Source organism: Molothrus aeneus, chromosome 1 (assembly GCF_037042795.1).
Source record: "Molothrus aeneus isolate 106 chromosome 1, BPBGC_Maene_1.0, whole genome shotgun sequence".
NCBI classification, from domain to species: Eukaryota; Metazoa; Chordata; class Aves; order Passeriformes; family Icteridae; genus Molothrus; species Molothrus aeneus.
In genome coordinates, this window is record NC_089646.1 from 118,578,195 (window position 1) to 118,595,701 (window position 17,507).

The 17,507-nt window shown below is 38.3% G+C and overlaps 1 protein-coding gene across 2 annotated transcripts in view; it reads right to left on the minus strand.

Moving 5' to 3' along the window:
- Positions 1-1,013: 1,013 nt before the first annotated feature.
- The window catches only part of ARFGEF1 (ADP ribosylation factor guanine nucleotide exchange factor 1), an 84,766-nt gene continuing 68,272 nt past the window's right edge, over positions 1,014-17,507 (minus strand). For both annotated transcript variants that reach the window (XM_066563746.1, XM_066563753.1), the window contains 14 exons: positions 17,054-17,205; positions 16,720-16,892; positions 15,598-15,758; positions 14,824-14,954; positions 13,857-13,986; positions 12,743-12,878; positions 12,516-12,654; positions 8,049-8,118; positions 6,329-6,458; positions 5,398-5,537; positions 4,846-5,014; positions 4,221-4,359; positions 3,201-3,318; positions 1,014-2,459 (listed from right to left, as the gene is read on the minus strand). In XM_066563746.1, the coding sequence (XP_066419843.1) occupies positions 2,295-2,459; positions 3,201-3,318; positions 4,221-4,359; positions 4,846-5,014; positions 5,398-5,537; positions 6,329-6,458; positions 8,049-8,118; positions 12,516-12,654; positions 12,743-12,878; positions 13,857-13,986; positions 14,824-14,954; positions 15,598-15,758; positions 16,720-16,892; positions 17,054-17,205 (1,953 nt within the window). In that variant the 3' untranslated portion in view covers positions 1,014-2,294. The remainder of the gene's footprint in view (positions 2,460-3,200; positions 3,319-4,220; positions 4,360-4,845; positions 5,015-5,397; positions 5,538-6,328; positions 6,459-8,048; positions 8,119-12,515; positions 12,655-12,742; positions 12,879-13,856; positions 13,987-14,823; positions 14,955-15,597; positions 15,759-16,719; positions 16,893-17,053; positions 17,206-17,507) is intronic.

Sequence of the window (17,507 nt, forward strand, 5' to 3'; positions counted from 1 at the left end):
CTTGAACACAGATGATCAGAAAGCAATTAGGCAGACACACAAGGAACAGGGGCTGTTTAAACAGTGCTCAGGGCAGCAGTGTCAGGGACACCCTGACAATGGTCTCAGAACAGTTTGCTAAAGCCATGGGGAGTAGGACAATGAATAGAATGGGACACATTATACTCACCATAAAAATTATTACTGGTCACTGTCAAGGACCTTAGGTCTTGCCTAGCACAGCAGTTCAAGATTAAAACACAGCACAACAAACTGAACAAGTAAAATACGGCCCAAGAGGAAAGGCTACAATTAATTCAAATAACCTCAATTCTACCCCTTCTGACTCTGGTAATTGCTATTTGGTTTTGCTCCACCCCAGTTAACTCTGTGAGCAAACTCTGAACCACCGGTCACAGCATTTAATTCCCTTTTCTGGCTTTTCCAATAGCTATTTCACTGAAATGCTTACACTTATTTCTGGAGCCTGCTGCGAATGTCTGTGGCAGATACAGTGCCCTGAAAGAGAGGAGGCTGCCTCACACACCTTGCTCTTCCTACTGCTCTCCTGTGCCAGTCAGGAGTTTTGTAGGAACACACTGGAGAACAATCCAATTCCACTCTTACTAGCAAAACTGAAGATACTGACATGGCTGAGCTGGCTGATGTGTTCCAAGTCAGCAGAACTGCAATCCCAGCCCTTCCCTTCCCCCTTTATCCAGCAGCTGTTTGGTGTTTGTGTTTTAATCCCCAGAGAGCAAAGTGCAGCTCTGAGCTTCTATCTGTGCAGCACTACAGGGTCCATCTGACCAGTTCATGTAGCGCTTTTATTCTCTTCCAGCCCTGACCACCTTTTATTTTTTTTTCCCCCTGTATTTGTCTCTAACAGGGAGAAGAGGCATCCCAGTCACCCAGAGAGCACCCAGCTTTCTGCTCCTAGGGTCTGGAGTTTGCTCCTTTAAAACAAAAGCATGAGAGGCAAAGCAAACTGTAAAACAAGTAGCTGTGGATTAGACTGGTTTTGATTGCACTGATGAAAGAGTTCAAAAACTTTATTGACCTATAACCTGATTAGAATATGCCAGATGAGAACCAAATATTGTACAGAAAGTTGTACAGAATTTTTTTTTACATAGAAAACTTTACATATCTGTACCATATACATTTTGTCCATCTGAAAAAAATTTCTACATCCATTGTAATACAGAATGCTTGACAATCTCGTCTGTTAACCATCAGAGCACAATTCACAGTATGAATACATTTCCAATAAATTTAACCATCCCCAAACCATGCCAGATTTGTTACTTGAATATATCCAACATTAAATTCTGTACATAAGAGTGAAATCTACATCAAACAAAAAAACATCTGACAGCAGACACAACCTAGACTTGTTTGCAGTGATTCAAGTTCCAGTCCTTGAAAGATCATCATTTCAATGGCTCCTTATATTTCAAAGCCCTAAAACAAGTATATTACAGGTAGTTATGTCAGTCGTGATATTTCTACCGCTGTTCTTGACAAAAGTCGGCAACAATAACTTCTGGGCTACAATGAAACAAAACAAAACAAAAATAACAAAAAAGGAAGAAGAAAAAAAATCACAACCCAAAAAAGAAACCCAAACTTCTAGTGCATTTGGTAAACAAGGAAGAGTTATGGGCTTTCAACAAATCAGTATTACAGAAATAAAATAATTTGGGAAGAACTGTATAGTGTTAAAGAGTTTATATTACAGATCTGCATCTCTGTACATTTTCACAGAAGGATGATTACCAATGTCTCAGACAGCCTGAGTGTGCAAAAATCTTAAGAATATCAGACATAGTTGCTAAATATTTTTTTCCATGAACAATAATCTCCTTTTTCTTTTCACTATAAACATTTTATCCTTCAAAATACAGCTCTCCTGAGTTGTACTTCTCGCAGAAGCTCAAACCTTTACATATATATGTTTCTTTGGGTACACTTCACTTTCACACCCGCCATAAACATCTGTTGCTATGCTGCTGTCTAGGACAGTAAAGGACACTGCAGCCCGTGCTGACGAGGGGGACTGTGCTATAAACTGGCTCTGTGCTCAGCAGGAGCCAGGCAAGAGAAACCGATGAGAGAGAATCCGCCAGGAAAGAGAGGGACTGGAGTGCTGCAAGCCTCAATTACAGTTGGAAGCGTCCGTACCGTTCACCCTTGGATACAACGTTGCCAGAGAAAGAAACCATTTACATGGAGACCCAGACAGAATGGCCCAGCTACCTGGCCCTTTTATTTAGCTGAGGAATATAAACTTGGAAACAGAGCATCACTATCTGCTAATGCTTGCTTATTCCAGGCTCTTGTTCTGGTGGTTGGGATATCTGGAAAACCACCCCGATCCGCAGGAAAAACCTTCGCAACACAGCCCGGAGCTCGGGAATAAGGTCAAACTGCATGATTTCACACAGCAAAGGATAGTAGAAAGAGGCATGGGCCTTGAACTGAGGAGAAAACAAACAAGAAATGACTCTATTATACATGGGTACACCTTAGAAAGCACACTGCAAAAACAGAAGTTTAAATACTCTCCCAAATGAGGGCGAGAAACGCACCAAGTGACAAGCAGGAACACCTTTACAACTGAAATTAGCAGTGCTAGAATAAGGCTAAGACAGCTGTGATACACTCTGACAGATGCTCACCAGCTACACAAAGCTCCTTACTAATGCTTATTCTCCAAGAGGAAATATTTTTCTATTATGAGTTTTTTTTCTTGCAGTTGGCCTTTTTCATCACTTAATTATTTCAGCCAGGTGTTCTTAGAGGGAGATTAAACAGGGATTTATTTACTGCAGAACTGCTTTGGAGAAGGTCAAGGTGTACGTGTACCTGCAGCACTGGCAGCAGAAACAAGAGTTAATTCTTTGAATAAAGTATCATCACTAATTGTCTTCCTCAGCAGGAGAGGGGTAAAAACAATTTAACACACACTTCCAAAGGATTCCAGCATCTTTAAACTTCTCTGACACGTTTTATTTTATCACTCATTGCACCTTCACACTGAATTATTAGTGTCAGTATCTGTCAAGTGCAGTTTGAATGTCTATTCCCTCAACACAAGAGTGTCTACAGAGCAGCAGGAGCTTTTAAAGTGAAGTCTGTAACTGTGTGTGATGAACCAGTCTGGAACTACTTCTTACCTGTACATGTCATCTCAAACATCATTGCAAACAGTTACTTACCCTTTCATCACTTATCTTCAGGACTTTAGTCAAAAATAAGAGTAAAAGGTTAGTCCAGGCTTCCCGATGACTTTCTGATGTAAGAGTGAGGAAATAGCTCAGAGCCTCGCTGCAGACACTGGAGACAAAAGACACAAAAAATAACAACTCACATTTCCTTCTGAGCTCTACTGCAGAAAGAGAGCTCTGGCTTTGCAAATTCTGGCAGTGTAAAGCCCTGGTGTAGTACAGCATTGCTTTATGAAAGCTGCTCTAAGCCTGGTTAATGACAGAAAGCAGTGACCTTGTTCAAGTCAAATCCAAAGTCCTAGGACTTCAGTAATAAATAAGCTGACAAAATGTGATTATACTGTCTGTGAATGCATTTGAAACATATCAAGTGCTCTTTGAGAGGTATCTGACAAACCATTATGTGGGCTTTAGGAATATCTCATGTTGATGTAACCAGGCAGTTTTCAGCTCTGCTTCCTAGTCTGTGAACCTTGGAGTCTTAGCCTTAAGTGTTGCTGTTGGGGTTTAAAGCCCTTCCTTAGTCCAACAAGTTGCTTGAAAACTTTATAAACAAAGAACATTCAGATCAATAACCAAAGAGCCAAAAGCCTCTGTATGCTCGTAAGGCTGCTAAAGCCCAGTGTCCATTTCTGAAAATGAGAACAAACAGTGCTGCTTCCCTAAAATACCTGAGGTTAGTGAAAGAAAAAATGGGGTTTAGGTGATAGCTGCTTTCCTTTTTAAAGGAGAGCCCCCACCTACCCACATGATACAAAAAAAGAGGTGGAAAAAAATCTTTTTTCTCCCGGCAAAACATGTAATGAGAACAAAAAGGAGAGACAGCATCACTAGCTGGAGGCACAGCACTCCCCACAGAACAGAGAACTCTTAATATTAGCTGTGACCACCACACACAGGTGTTGGCTTTAGAAGTTTACTGCAAACAGAGATGGTCTATCCTTCTAAATAACCCACTCCTTTTCTTTAACAGCAGAAATAATACAACAGGCTCAGCTCCATGGGCCTTACTTCAGCAGCCTCTGCTGGACCTCCTCCCAGGCGCTGGTGCGGCTCTCGTCCATGTACATGCGGAACAGGATGCGCAGCCCGCAGGCCAGGCTGCTCGTCTCCTGCTTCAGCAGGTTGGGCTTGGACTTGCCTTTGAAACCTACATCAATTCCAAGCATACATTCAGATTTTTGGTTCAGTTTCTTACAGTCCCCCACTTCTCTTTCTAACCATCTTCTGCACACAGACAGAACCACCACCTCAGGTAATTAATTTCTCATAATATTTATGACAATGGAGCATTGCTAAAAATTAACCTGTTTATATATGGCATAATTGTGTTTGGCACCCATTTTTAGTATCAGCTTATAACTGGCTGTGAAACCTGTGTTTGTCCCTGCAGTTTCCGAGCATGGGACTCACACCTACAGCCAAGAATCAGCTTGGCAGCTGTACCTCAGTGAAACTTTGAATTTTAGGAAACCAGAGATATTTGCACCTCCTCAGATTAGGTCTCCTCCCTTTATGAATCCTATACTTACAGAGCTAAAGCTTCAACTTTTACATTTAGCATCGAAGTACTCCTGACCTATTTTTGGGTCAATTCACGTTGTCACAAAGTATTTCTTCAAGAGGACTGACTCACCTGCTTTCCAGAGAGCAGTTCTTTGTTCATTGTTTGAATTAAATGCTTTAGCAAATCTGTGAGATTCCAGCAGACAATCGAGAAGTTTGAAAAGCTGCTGTGATGTTAGGAAACGATACATCCCTTGATCCTGTGTATCCACATGGACATCAAAGTCTACTGCATCTCTCTATTGAAAAAAGAGGAAAAGGAAGAAAAAGATTTGAAGTAAAAATTCACAACTGTTTTCAGCAAGCTCCTGTGATAACTCGATCCTACCCTGTGTTTACATCTGTACTTGTACTTAAACTTCAAACTGTATTAAAGGTTGTATCCACATCCCAGATATATAAATCCCTTTGAGCAATACATGTTTTAATCTCCACAGTGCTGCCCTGGCACAGCAAATGCAATTTAACAGAACTTGTAAAAGATCTCAACAGGCCAATGGAAATTCTCAAATGCATGTAAAAATTGTCAATTAGCAGATGCTACAGGAGTTCAAGAAACTTTATCTTAACACCTTTGGAGGAAAAGGTGTTAAAAAGAGAGGTACCTATCAGTTCCACTTACTTGTGCTGCTGCTAGATTCTCTGCATCCTCTTTTTTGCTAGTCGCTGGGAAGAACACAATGTTGTCGATCGTCTGAATGAGTTCCAGCTGTACAACACACTTGATCAAAAGAGCAGCAAATAACTTCTGTTCTGGAAATTCTTTAAAGGAAAGAAAGTTACTTGTTAACTAAAGAACTTTTCTGAGCTGTTCTGAGGGCACGCTGAAGAACAGTTTAACCTCAAGCACATGTGTAAACCAAACCTGGAATCCACCTGCTGGAATTACTAACACCAGGAGAGATCACCATATTACCAACTGGAACTTAAAACCCTTTTTCCTGAAGCTGTCTGTGATACATTGCATCAGCCTGGTTTAGTGTTACCTAAAAGTCACCAAAATGAGTGACTTGAACCTTCAGTGCAATAGCAAGAGCCAGGGGCTGTTCCCAGGCAGGAGGCTTAGCACAGCATTGGTACCATGCTTGTTTGCAGCTGTGGCAAGTACTAATGAAACACATGACCATTTTAAGCAATGAAACATAACTGCACAAGGATCTTAAATAAGGGTTTGATAAACTCTCTTCAAATGATAGACAGAATTCTTTTTCAGCTACTACTTCTGTTGCATTTTGCACTGAAAAATCTCTGCTCCTAAGAAAAGAAATCTCACACAGCACTGTAAGGAGATTGTTATTTTCAATATTTTGCTTTGGGTAAAAGCCTAGAAGCTTGCAGTTGAACTCTTAGATTTTTAAAACACAGGCAAAAAATGTGGACCCACAGGAGTCCAAGAGAATTCTGTCATTCTACAAGAAGACAAAAATTTAAACAATGTGATTTCTTCACATCATGTTTCTGAAGTCCCAGCTGGGACTGTAACTAATATATCAAACATCCAGTACATACTACTCTACACAGATAAGAATTCCAAACCCCTGCAGAGTACACACTTGCTGCTGGCCTGGCTTTAGTCGCTTCCTCCGCTACCGTGGCCCCTGTGCTGGGCTGAAATGGGCGTCCATCTGAAGGTCGGGGCTGGATGGAGTCATGGATATCTACTGACTTCTGGGAGATTGTATCCTGAAAAGAAAAAAAAAAAGGAAAATTAAGTAATTAACTTACAGAAAACTTCTGGTAATTGGTAATAGTGCTGTGCTCTTCAGAGCTCATCAAGACATTTGCTGTTTCAATACTGCGCTTTCATTCACGTTAGTCATACTTGCTACGAGTATTCATGAAAGATGTACCAGAAAGATGAGCTACTAAGAAACAACTGAAAATTTAACAAGTAACAAATACTTAAGTAAACAGAAAAGGAAACGAGCAGCATTTTTCAGATAGGTTTTTGCACTCCCTCCAAGCATTTCTTCTGTCACCCAAGAGTTACTACAGCTTTTACCAGATCAAGAGTAGGAGGTTTGCCAGGTTCCTGTAAAGAGCACCTCAGCTTCTCGTATCAGTAGATACCCAAAGTTTTAATCTCTACTAAGTAAAAATATATATTTTAATAGGTATCATGTCTACTGATAGCAAAACACTCCATCATATATGAGCAACCTAAAGAAAAATGAGATTAAAATATCCAAAGCCTGCGAAGGTTCAAACCTACTAAATGAGACAGCCAAAATATTTGTCCTTTAGAGTCATTTATTACACAAGTTCTGTTAATTCTGCAGTTGCAAAATATCTTTTTTCACAGAAGACAAAAATATTTTTTAAAAACATTAATGTTAAACTATTTCAAAGGGAAAAGATCTTTCAATTTACTCAAGACTAAGACATTTATTTGCCATTTATGCATGCTATTATATTTGACATAAATGGATCAAAAATATAGCCAATATGTTGAGATCAAACCACTATAAATGAGTCATGGTATGACACAAAGGTACAATACCCATATATTGAGAACTGGCCTTCACAGACATTTACTTTGTTTAAGCTAAATTATGGTAACACTTCATAAAGATAAATGGAGGGAGTCAGGCTCTCTTAGTAAAGCTCATCTGGACCATTATCCTTGAGTAACTTGTATCAAGTTCTTCATTAATCTATACAGAACTTTATGCAGCAATCTTGTGAGAATGTCCAAAAGCTAAACTAATTCTCATCAGTAGCAAAGCAGCTACAGGAGCTGTCACTTGCAGGCAAATCCAGACTTCACATCAGTTTCTTCAATCAACACTATGAAATCTGATAGTTATAAAAATTTTCTACTTTAAATAGATTTTAAGGTCTTATTACAAGAGAAAATTTGGAAGAAAAAGAAGTCAATCTGTCAATCTATCCCTCTTCAGCAGTTTCTCTTCTTTCCAGTACAGCAAAATGAAAGAAAACCATGACCCAAACCATGGAACAACTCAAAGCCCAAATACAGTATTAGAGAAACCTGCCAGACACAGGACATTACCTAAAACAAACACAGGTAACTACCTACAGCCAATTTATGGAAGTCAACTTTGCTGCAAACAAATACATACTTCTTTATCAATTAATTCCTTGCCATTTCTAAATGTTAAATAGCACTTGAGCTGGAAAAACAAATCACATAAATCAAAACTGAGAAATTTATTTAAGACAAGTAGATTTTTCACCTATTCTACATCACAACACATTTGTACTGAGCTCTTGCAATCTTAAATTATTGTTTTATTTATTTCAGCAGCTTACCAGCTTTTCTTTTGCATCAGAGGGAGAGCCAGAGCAGAACTCCCCACCGACTGGTCTCCAAGTCAGCAGCCTTGAAAACACAACACCAGTCCCAAATTTACTAAGTTTCAAATATAGATCAGAACCAACACTCTAAAAGCTCCCTTCAACATGATGTGGGGTTTTTGCATTAATTTCAATTCTAAGTGCACTTTATTTTTTCACACATTTAAAAGTGTTTGCTGAACTTCAACATTTCTGTCAACTACCTTGGATAGACAAGTGGACTACACTGAGGTGGATTAGCTTTTCTCAGAAATTCTGGATTTGTCTTAAGGCAGAGTTTTAGTGTCATTAGTGGGCCTCTCCTCCCACACTGCCTTAAGCTTGACCTAGAATAAGGAATGAATCTACTCCAGAAGAAACCTCACGAACATTTGGAAATGTTTTGCATTGTCTGTCTGGGGTATATTCCAGGTTTAAGTTTCTATTTCCACTTAAAAATTCAACATTTCCACTCAGGATTCATTGCTGTTATGAGGTATCAAATCACTGACAATATTTCTGATCTCTTCCCTGCTGATTTCCTATAGGAAACTGCTGTCTTGAGGATCTTAACCTTAGCACTAAAAATTTCTCCATTAGTTGTAACTTACTGAGACTGTCTGTGCCTGCCAAGAATTGAGGGAAATTGGATTAAATAACCTAAGTTGTCCCATTGTTTCTTGTTCTATCCAATCTACTGCTGCAAAGTAAGATTGGAGTTACTTGTCATTGTCATGATCTCAAACTCTTTAGTCTTCATCTGTGTGAGGTAACACATATTGGACATTTGTGTCTGCATTTCCTAAGGGAGAGCTTTTACACAAAGTTAAGCATCCTAAGTGAATGTACCACTGAGCTCCAGAAAACTGAATATTGGATAACTAAAAAGACAAATTGGAGATAAGAAAAGATAAAATCTTGAGGCATGTAATAAGGCAACAAATAAAGTAGAACAGAGAACTGAATTGATTCTTGAAAGCTGCAAGAACATAGACTGAGGCATTGGGATAATGAGCCATTATGAGCTGGTAGAGGCTGGACCATCATAATCTGTGCAAGGAACCAATTCTAACTCTTGAATTTTTTGAAGACAAGAGGGCACTCACACTGGATTTCTCAGCACCAGAAAGCCAAGACTCACTCTTATGAAGCTTCAGAAAATTTAAATTAACAAAAATTATAAACAGAAGAGAAATTAAGCTAAATAAAAAATTAAAAGAAACTATTTAAAAAAGCAAAAATTGGTATGCTGGACGAGCAAAGAGTGAGGTGGACTGAAAACTGACTGAACAGCTAAGCCAAGAGGATGGTGATTTAGGTGCCCAGAATCTAGCTGGAGGCCAGTGGTACAGTGGTCAATACTGGGTTCAATCTGTCCATCTTAATGGTCTGGGTGATGGGGCAGAGAGGACTCTCAGGAAGCTGGAAGACACAAAGTAGGAGGAGTGGCTGATACACCAGAGGGTCATGCTGCTATCCAGAGGGACCTCCACAGGCTGGAGAATGGGCTGATGGGAACCCTGTGCAGTTCAGGGAGGGAAGAAGGAAGTTCTCCACCTGGGGAGGAGCAAGGTCACACCCCAGGACGTGCTGGGGCTGCCCAGCTGGGGAGCAGCTTGGCCTGCAGAGAAGGCCCTGGGGATCCTGGTGGACACCAGGCTGGACGTGAGTGAGCAGGGTGCCCTTGCTGCAGAGAAAGCAAACGCTGTCCTGGGCTGTGTGAGGAGAGCTGCCAGCAGGTGGGAAGGGGATCCTGCCCCTCTGCTCAGCACTGTGGCCAGTCCTGGGCTCCCCAGTTTGAGAGACATAGACCTACTGGAGAAAGTTGAGCAAAAAGCCACAAAGGTGAAGAAGGAACCAGAGCATCTCTCCCATGAGGAGAGTCTGAGACAACAGGGACTGTCCAGCCTGGAGAAGAAAAGGCTCAGGACATCTCATCAACACACTAAAATTATCTGAATTGTGGGGGCAAAGCAGAGCCAGGCTTCTTCCAGTGATTCACAATGCCAGGACCAGAGACAATGGTACAAACACAGGAAGTTTCCTATGAGCATTAGGAAACACCTTTTCACTGTGAGGGTGATCAAGCGTAAGGCAGAGGTTGCTCAGAAAGGCTGTGGAGCTTCCCTCCTTGGAGATATTTGAAAGTCAGGACATGGTGCTGGGAAAAGTACTCTGGGGTGGCCATGCCTAAGCACAGGGGTTGGGTCACAAAAGCTCCAGAGTCCTTTCCAACTTCAGCCATTCTGTGTCATTCTGTATGAGTATCTCCAGCTATCAACACCTCAGTGATCTGCAGAAGCTTGGCAGCAGCATGGTTTGTGGTTTTCCAGTAACTGATCCTTGCAGAAATTGGTAGCTGGTATAATACTAAATACAACAGTACATTTTTCAAACAAGGAAATATGATCAACTCTCTTTGCAAAAAAAGTAACTTGCCAAGAACCAGCAGAGGCTGATACTGCAACTAAGAACTCATGCAGCCAATGCTGCAGCTCTTAAATTAAGAGAAGCTGCACAACACTTGGAAGATATTTCATATGAATGCTAAAAAAGAACAAATGAAACTCTACCTGATCAGACTAATAAGAACTTCTGCCAGAGGGTACTTTGCACTCCAGAGATTCACAGCCTCTCACTATTTGAAGGCAACTGGCAATAAAGCACTTGCCCATAAAGTTTTCATATATAACACCATGTGATTTGTCTGTCTTCATTTCAACATTAACTACTGTGTTACTTCCAGGCATGGAAAAACAAAGGTAAAGAGATCATCTGCCTTCTCTAAGCACTGAGGCAGGCACCACAACAAGCTGAATATTAAAACTGGGTGGTTTTATTAAAACTGGTAAACATGATAAACATGTTTTTGCATTGTCAAAATAATAAAATAATAAAAACGCAGGCATGGAGGGGAGAAAAAGCTCAATTGCAAAAAAAAAAAAAGGCTACTAGAGGGTCTAAGAAATAAAATATGAAATATCAGCCAAACCAGGCGTCTCAGAAAAGAACCAGATGCCATAAAAAGAGAGGCAAAAAAGAAGTATCCTCCTAGGACTCAGAAAGAGAAGGAAAAAAAAAGATGTGTACCCTCACAAAAAATTGAAATAAGACTACAAAAGTTGGGAACCTCCCAGAAATTTAAAAAGGAATAACATAATGAAGTTCTGAAAAGATGGTAGAGAAAGATTAAAAGACAAAGAAAGAGAAAGTTAAAGGAAGGAGTTGGATACTCTCCTAAGGAAAAGAACCCATTTGAGAAGCAGAAGGGCCTCAACATCAAAGTGAATAATGCACATATTTCAAATTAGATATAACTAAAGGCAACAAGAGTATTTTGAGTATGTCTAAATATTAAGATATTCAAAATGCTGCTCTAGAAAGGTTTCTAATATTCAATTATAAGAATACCCAGAAATTTAAGTTTTGATCATAAGCTGAAACCAAAGCAAATCTTCTGCTAGTGAATATTAACTTCAAAATCTTTCCAAGTACAGTACAACCCTAATAAGTTAGGGTTAATTCAGCTAGACTTCCACATCCATAGATGTGGCTTCCAATTTTATTTTTGGCAGTTACCAAAATACAGAAATATCTTGCTAGCTCCCAAATATTTCAGCTTCATTTTATACTTATTTTTTGATGGAATTAATTTATACCTACTTACTTAAAAAAATATAGGTGAGGCAGTGACAGATTTTATCTTTTAATGGATGAATGAAGCTCTCTTACAGTGCTATCTGATATGCAACTCTAAAATTGGAGGAATTTTAGAGGAAAAGGAAAGACTGATATGCAGAAGGTTTCTTTTGCTTCAGTTTTCTTCAGGCCTAAAGTAGGTCCCAGAAGCAAAGAATATGAAGTGGATGAAACACAGCACTTGGAATGATGCAGCCTTACTCCAAGAAACCTCACACAGAGTTATCATATGAATAGAAAGAACTACCAAATAGCCAAGAAAATTTTCAGAAAAATATTAAGATTCATATAAACATATGATGGAAATTAACCATCAACCACAGAGACTTAAATCTGTAAGACTGTTGCAGTATTTTAGTATTTTATGGCAAAAACTCCACCTGTAATTACAAACAGCAAAGCCTGCATCTTCTATTACAAAAAAAGAAAGTAACAAAAAAATCAGATAGTACTTCTCCAAAAATCCAAAACTTTAAAACTGATTCATGTTACATTCTGGGGGTTGTTGGAGAGTTTTTTTGCTTATTTCCTGTATAGTATTTTAGTTTTTAACACTTCATCGTTAACAGTACAGAAGAATACCTACACCTAATTTATCACCATGTTGCAAGTAAGTCTGTTTCTCTTTAGTCCACACTTAACAGCTTTTTGTTCACCCCACCCACGAGATATCTAAGAGTTTGAAACAGGTAAATAATCTAGCTAAACTATTTTACAAAGTATAAATATGAACAGTTTTCTTACGCATGAGGGATTGTAGTTTTGAAAATATCCAGCATGCAAGTGCAAGTTTTATCCCAGATTTCTAGGGTAAACTTTTCACCATTAAGGATGACAACATTCTCCAAACAGTTTGTACCAGATCGTGCCAGTTGTTCATTGTCTGTAAGAGACAAACAGGGTATTTGTTCATTCACATTCAACAGAGTAAAATGTTAACATTGTTTTAAGATAATTTGTGCAGTTCCTACCTTGCTGCACACACCAGTACAGCTGTGCAAATATATCATCCAAAAGAACATCACTAAGTACTTCTAAATACTGTGTAAATACATCACAGATTGCATAAAGTGCATGGTTGCAAGTAGTTGTCATCCATTCAGCTTTCTAGGAGTCAAAAAAAAAGAAGAGTTACAACCTGAAGGTGAAACTTCTGGATAAACGTATAAATGAACATTTATATTTACTCAATTTGCTTTATAGTGACATGAAATTCATTTCTGTATCTCAAAACCTCAAAATTTGGAGGTTTAACTCCTGCTTTGCTAACAAGCAGGTTTAAAAAGAACTACAGGAACAGACAAACAAACAGTCTTAGTGTCCAATCCTACTCAATGATTTAACACCAAGCTAAAGCTGTGTTTAAGCATTTTCCAGGGGAAAAAAATTATTGAAGTGAGACATGTCCTACTACAAATAGCCAGACAAAGCCTCCTAAACAATTGACAATTTTGCTCCTACTTCCAATACTAATAATTTACACATTAGTTACATTTTAAAGCCCATTCCAGTTGTTTTTCAAAGCAGTACCTGGCTCTGGTTTGGCAGATCAAAACCCGAATGGCTGGTCAGAAGTGTGCAATGACAGCACAGCGCTGTTTTGGGTGGTTTATGGTTTTTTTGTGGGTTGGTTGTAGTGGTTTGGTTTCACTTCGGCTGAGGGTTTTTTTTTTTCTGCCTTGTCATCAAAAAATTTCAAAGTAACAGGACTTATTTCCTCTAATTGTGACTTCACTGCTGATTACAAGCTTCACTCAAGTGAGCACGTTGTGTGTCTCAGGTTCCAAACATCATGTGTAAAAGCTATAGTTTTTCTTACAAACCCTAGATACATTGCATTTTATGCTATTCTTCTGCTGTTCCCAGTGTAAACTACCAGGTCTTTTATGCATATGGCTTTAAAAAATGAAAAAAGTGACGACACCTGCCAATTAGAATTCCATTAAAACAAAACAAGGCTACTAGAACCACAGGTCCACCATCCAGGTTTTAAGGTTTACCCTACATTACTTGACTAAGTTATATTACAGGTTTTCTACTGTAAATGTAGCTCTCATGTAAATTATCTTCCTCCACTTTTATCACCTCAGTCTGCTGTTCTGGCAGTTTCATGTTGTCAAATATCCTGAAGACAATCCGAAACAAATCTTGCCACCAGTGTTTTTCATAGGTATGGCCATATGTCTTCATTATTTCAAACATTACTGTTAAGCCCCTGAAATGAAGAAAGAACAACTTATACCAAGAGTTACAGAAAGACATGAACAAGACCAAGTAAGTACAGCTACAGCAGCAATAACAAACTCAAAAACTGTTTAGAACAATATAGACACACGAGTATCCAAAACATAAGTAGAAAATCAGCTTGTAAAAAAGCACTTTATAGTTGCAGGCAATAGCCAAAAATATTTTTGAGAGCTGTGGTAAATTAAAATTAAAATAGTAAATGAACTCCTTTACCAAGGGCCACAAAAATTAATAAACAAATATTTCCAGTTAAAAAGTACAAAAGTCTAGAAACAATTATTAACTTTCACCAGCTATAAAGGGAGTCTGGATGCACAGCTCCCATGCCAATGTGTGAATTTAAAGTTATTTGTGTAAAACCCCTCATATTTCACATCAGAACTATAACTGAATATGTTTTACAAGGGAAAAACATATTCCAGAAAAATAAGCAAGTTTTACATGAAATCAGGGTACAGCTTTGCTTTTTTTAACCATTTCTGCAATCCTCAACCACTTAATGAACCATGGTACAAAACCAGTTTTAAAATCCCCAAGGTAAGTGGGATGAGCAAGGCAGAATGCAATCACAACTACATAACTGTGTTGTTTATTATAACAGAAAATAAAAATTTAAAATATACAGAACACAGACTTAATTTCTGTATTCCAGTGTCTATTTAAAAGGTGTTTGTTGTTTCCACAGTGGTATCACCTGAATTAAACGTAAGTCATTTTACAGTGATTACATTTACCAAGAGTTGTTTTTGTTTCAAAAGTATAAAGTAAACCTTTTAAAATTTGAATTACAAATACTGATTGTTACCTGGTTCTTACATCTAATTTGCATCTATTGATTATACAGGACAACTCAAAGAGAATTGGGAACCATCCTCGCACCCACACTCTGTCTTCAGGAGCTACATTCATATCATCACTTGTGTATTCCTTGAATGCCTTTAGGAAAGGAAACACTGTTAGACAGTCATAGAAGTTAGATTCTTCAAAATAAAACACAACTTGGACTGTAAGCAACAATCTCTCTTTCAAGAGTATTATATCCTGACACCTCAGATGAGCTGGCAATTAAAACAGTAACACTAGGAAAGTGAAGTGTTTTTCAAATTAATGCTTAGTATCTTATGATGAATAAACTTAAAAAATAAACAAGATTACACATTCAAGCACCAGTTTCTGCTTGCAGTTCAGAGTGAGTTTCTTGCTCTCATTTTTTTATACAGATAGCTCTGAAAGTGAGGACCTAACCATAACATTTTGAGGGTATCAAACATTTTTGGTTATGCTATTATCCATTTCTTCACATTTCCCAGCAAAGAGCAGATCCTGAGATATGATGTTTCCAACAGCTCTCAGGAATGCAAGTCACCAGCTGAACTGGGTGGCAGGAATGGGCAAAGGGGAATAAAAGAATAGAAAAATCACTGATATTTTCAAAGCCTGTGGCATTTTATACTCCTATTGTTTCTGAATAAAGTACATTTCTCATTAATCCATGAAACTTGAAGGGAAGCCAGTAGAGTTTAGCATATCTATTTTTTCTTTATAAAAGCAATTCTAGTTTAGTTAACACAGACTATACCTGAGGCCTGTCAGACACATATTTTGCACAGTGGCGAATGAGGCGGATCGCTTCCATACTGGTATCTGGAAATGCTGCATTGCAGGCAAATTCAGACAAGCACTTCACTGCATCCTGGAAAGAATCTATGGTTGCTGGGAAGTGTTTCTCAAACACGATTGCTGAGAGGAAAGTGTGAAAAGGAGAAAAAAAAAGTGTCATGCTTTAAAATGTATTAATTCTAATGTGAACTGTCTGTAACAGAAGTCACGAGAGACTGGTTCATTGATTGGTGCTGTCAAATGCCTGAGTTGTAAGAAAAACTAAAGAAAAAAAAAGTAATATTAAAAAAAAATTACCCAGAGGGCATTTGGGCATTTCATTTTGACAGCAAGTATTAAAAATAAATTAAAGTAAAACCTGGACTAAAGCAGGGAAATGTAATAGTTAAGCAAAACTAGAGCAATGGGCTTACTTTTTAACACTAGTCTGTGTCCCCACAGCTTAAGAGGGACACATGAAGTATGGAGTTCCATCTACTAATGGACCTCCTCGCCAGCAACATGTTGCCTTGTTTTTAAATAGCTGCTTTTGAAGAAAAAAAAGTGCTTCATCAAAGATGAAACAGCTTCATAAACTTGTAGATGTTCAGTGAAAAAAGAGATCCCTTAAAGCCTGGGATCTAGATTAGAATACAGAGAGAGAAAAAATTATCTAGTGCCCCCCTAGCTCAGCACTTTCTCCTAAACGGGCCTTACACAAGCACAATTCAGAATAACAGAAAAAGATAAGCAAACAATATATTAGTAAAATATGTACTTTTTTTTCCCTAGGGGAAACCCCAGAATATTTCACTTAAACAAAAATGTACACATTAAATAGAATTATCTAAGGCCTGAGTTGTTTTACTACAGAATGCAACAAACAGACAAGTTTTTTTAAAAGGCATAAAGAAAACCAGTTAACTTTACTCTTATTGAATGACTCTGGTAAGCATTTTCCTAGAGGACCAATTGGAAAGTGTAAATCATTGGTTCCAAGACATGAAAGCAGGCTCTACTCTGCAGGCTGTGAGTCAACAAAGCTTCTTGGACCCTGGAGTGACACTCGCTTCCATGATGTCTGAATGTTGTCCATACTCACTGACAATGTGTCCTGTAGTCTGGAATGCCAGTTCCACTATACTTTCATCCTGATCTGAGGCTGCCAGATGAAACACTGAGAAAATGTTTTTCCAGCCAGAACGAATGTTAGCAGCCTGGGAATTCACCATCTGTGCAATACACCGTACAACCATGTCTCGAATAGTAGGAGACCTAAATTAGGATAATAAACAATAATTTTTTAAACTGAATTACATAATCAATTTGAATAGTATAATTCTCTAACAACTGATTTTACAAAAGGAATTTGAAATATTAATTGCAGAAGTTGATGCTTGTGATGCCAGGCAATTCAGTTAATTGTATGTTATTACCTGTTTCTCTTCATGATATGTTCAAATGGTCTTAGGAAGTCCTTCTGGAATCGGAAATTAGCAAGTTCTCCTTTCTCCAAGAACTTCATTGACAATTGCCTTAATGAGTCTACTGCAAAAATAGCTACATCTTCATTGGGATTGCAGCCAACCTGAGAATGTAGAATAGAAATGCAGAGTAAGCTTGCATCAGAATTTGTATGGATTCATCACAAGCTGCCTTTACAGTTGATAACAGAGAACTAAGCAGTACTGAAAAATTAATGAAATTAAACAGTAGTCAACTCTAGAAATCACACTGTTTATGCAATTCAACAATCCCTAATTCCAGCTATTTTCTATGTTAAATACGTTAAATAACCTGGCATTTAAAACCTTGTAAAAATAAGCAAGCCATCTAAAAAAGACTTTAACAGCTGTATTAAAAATGCATGTCAAACATTCATTTGATAAA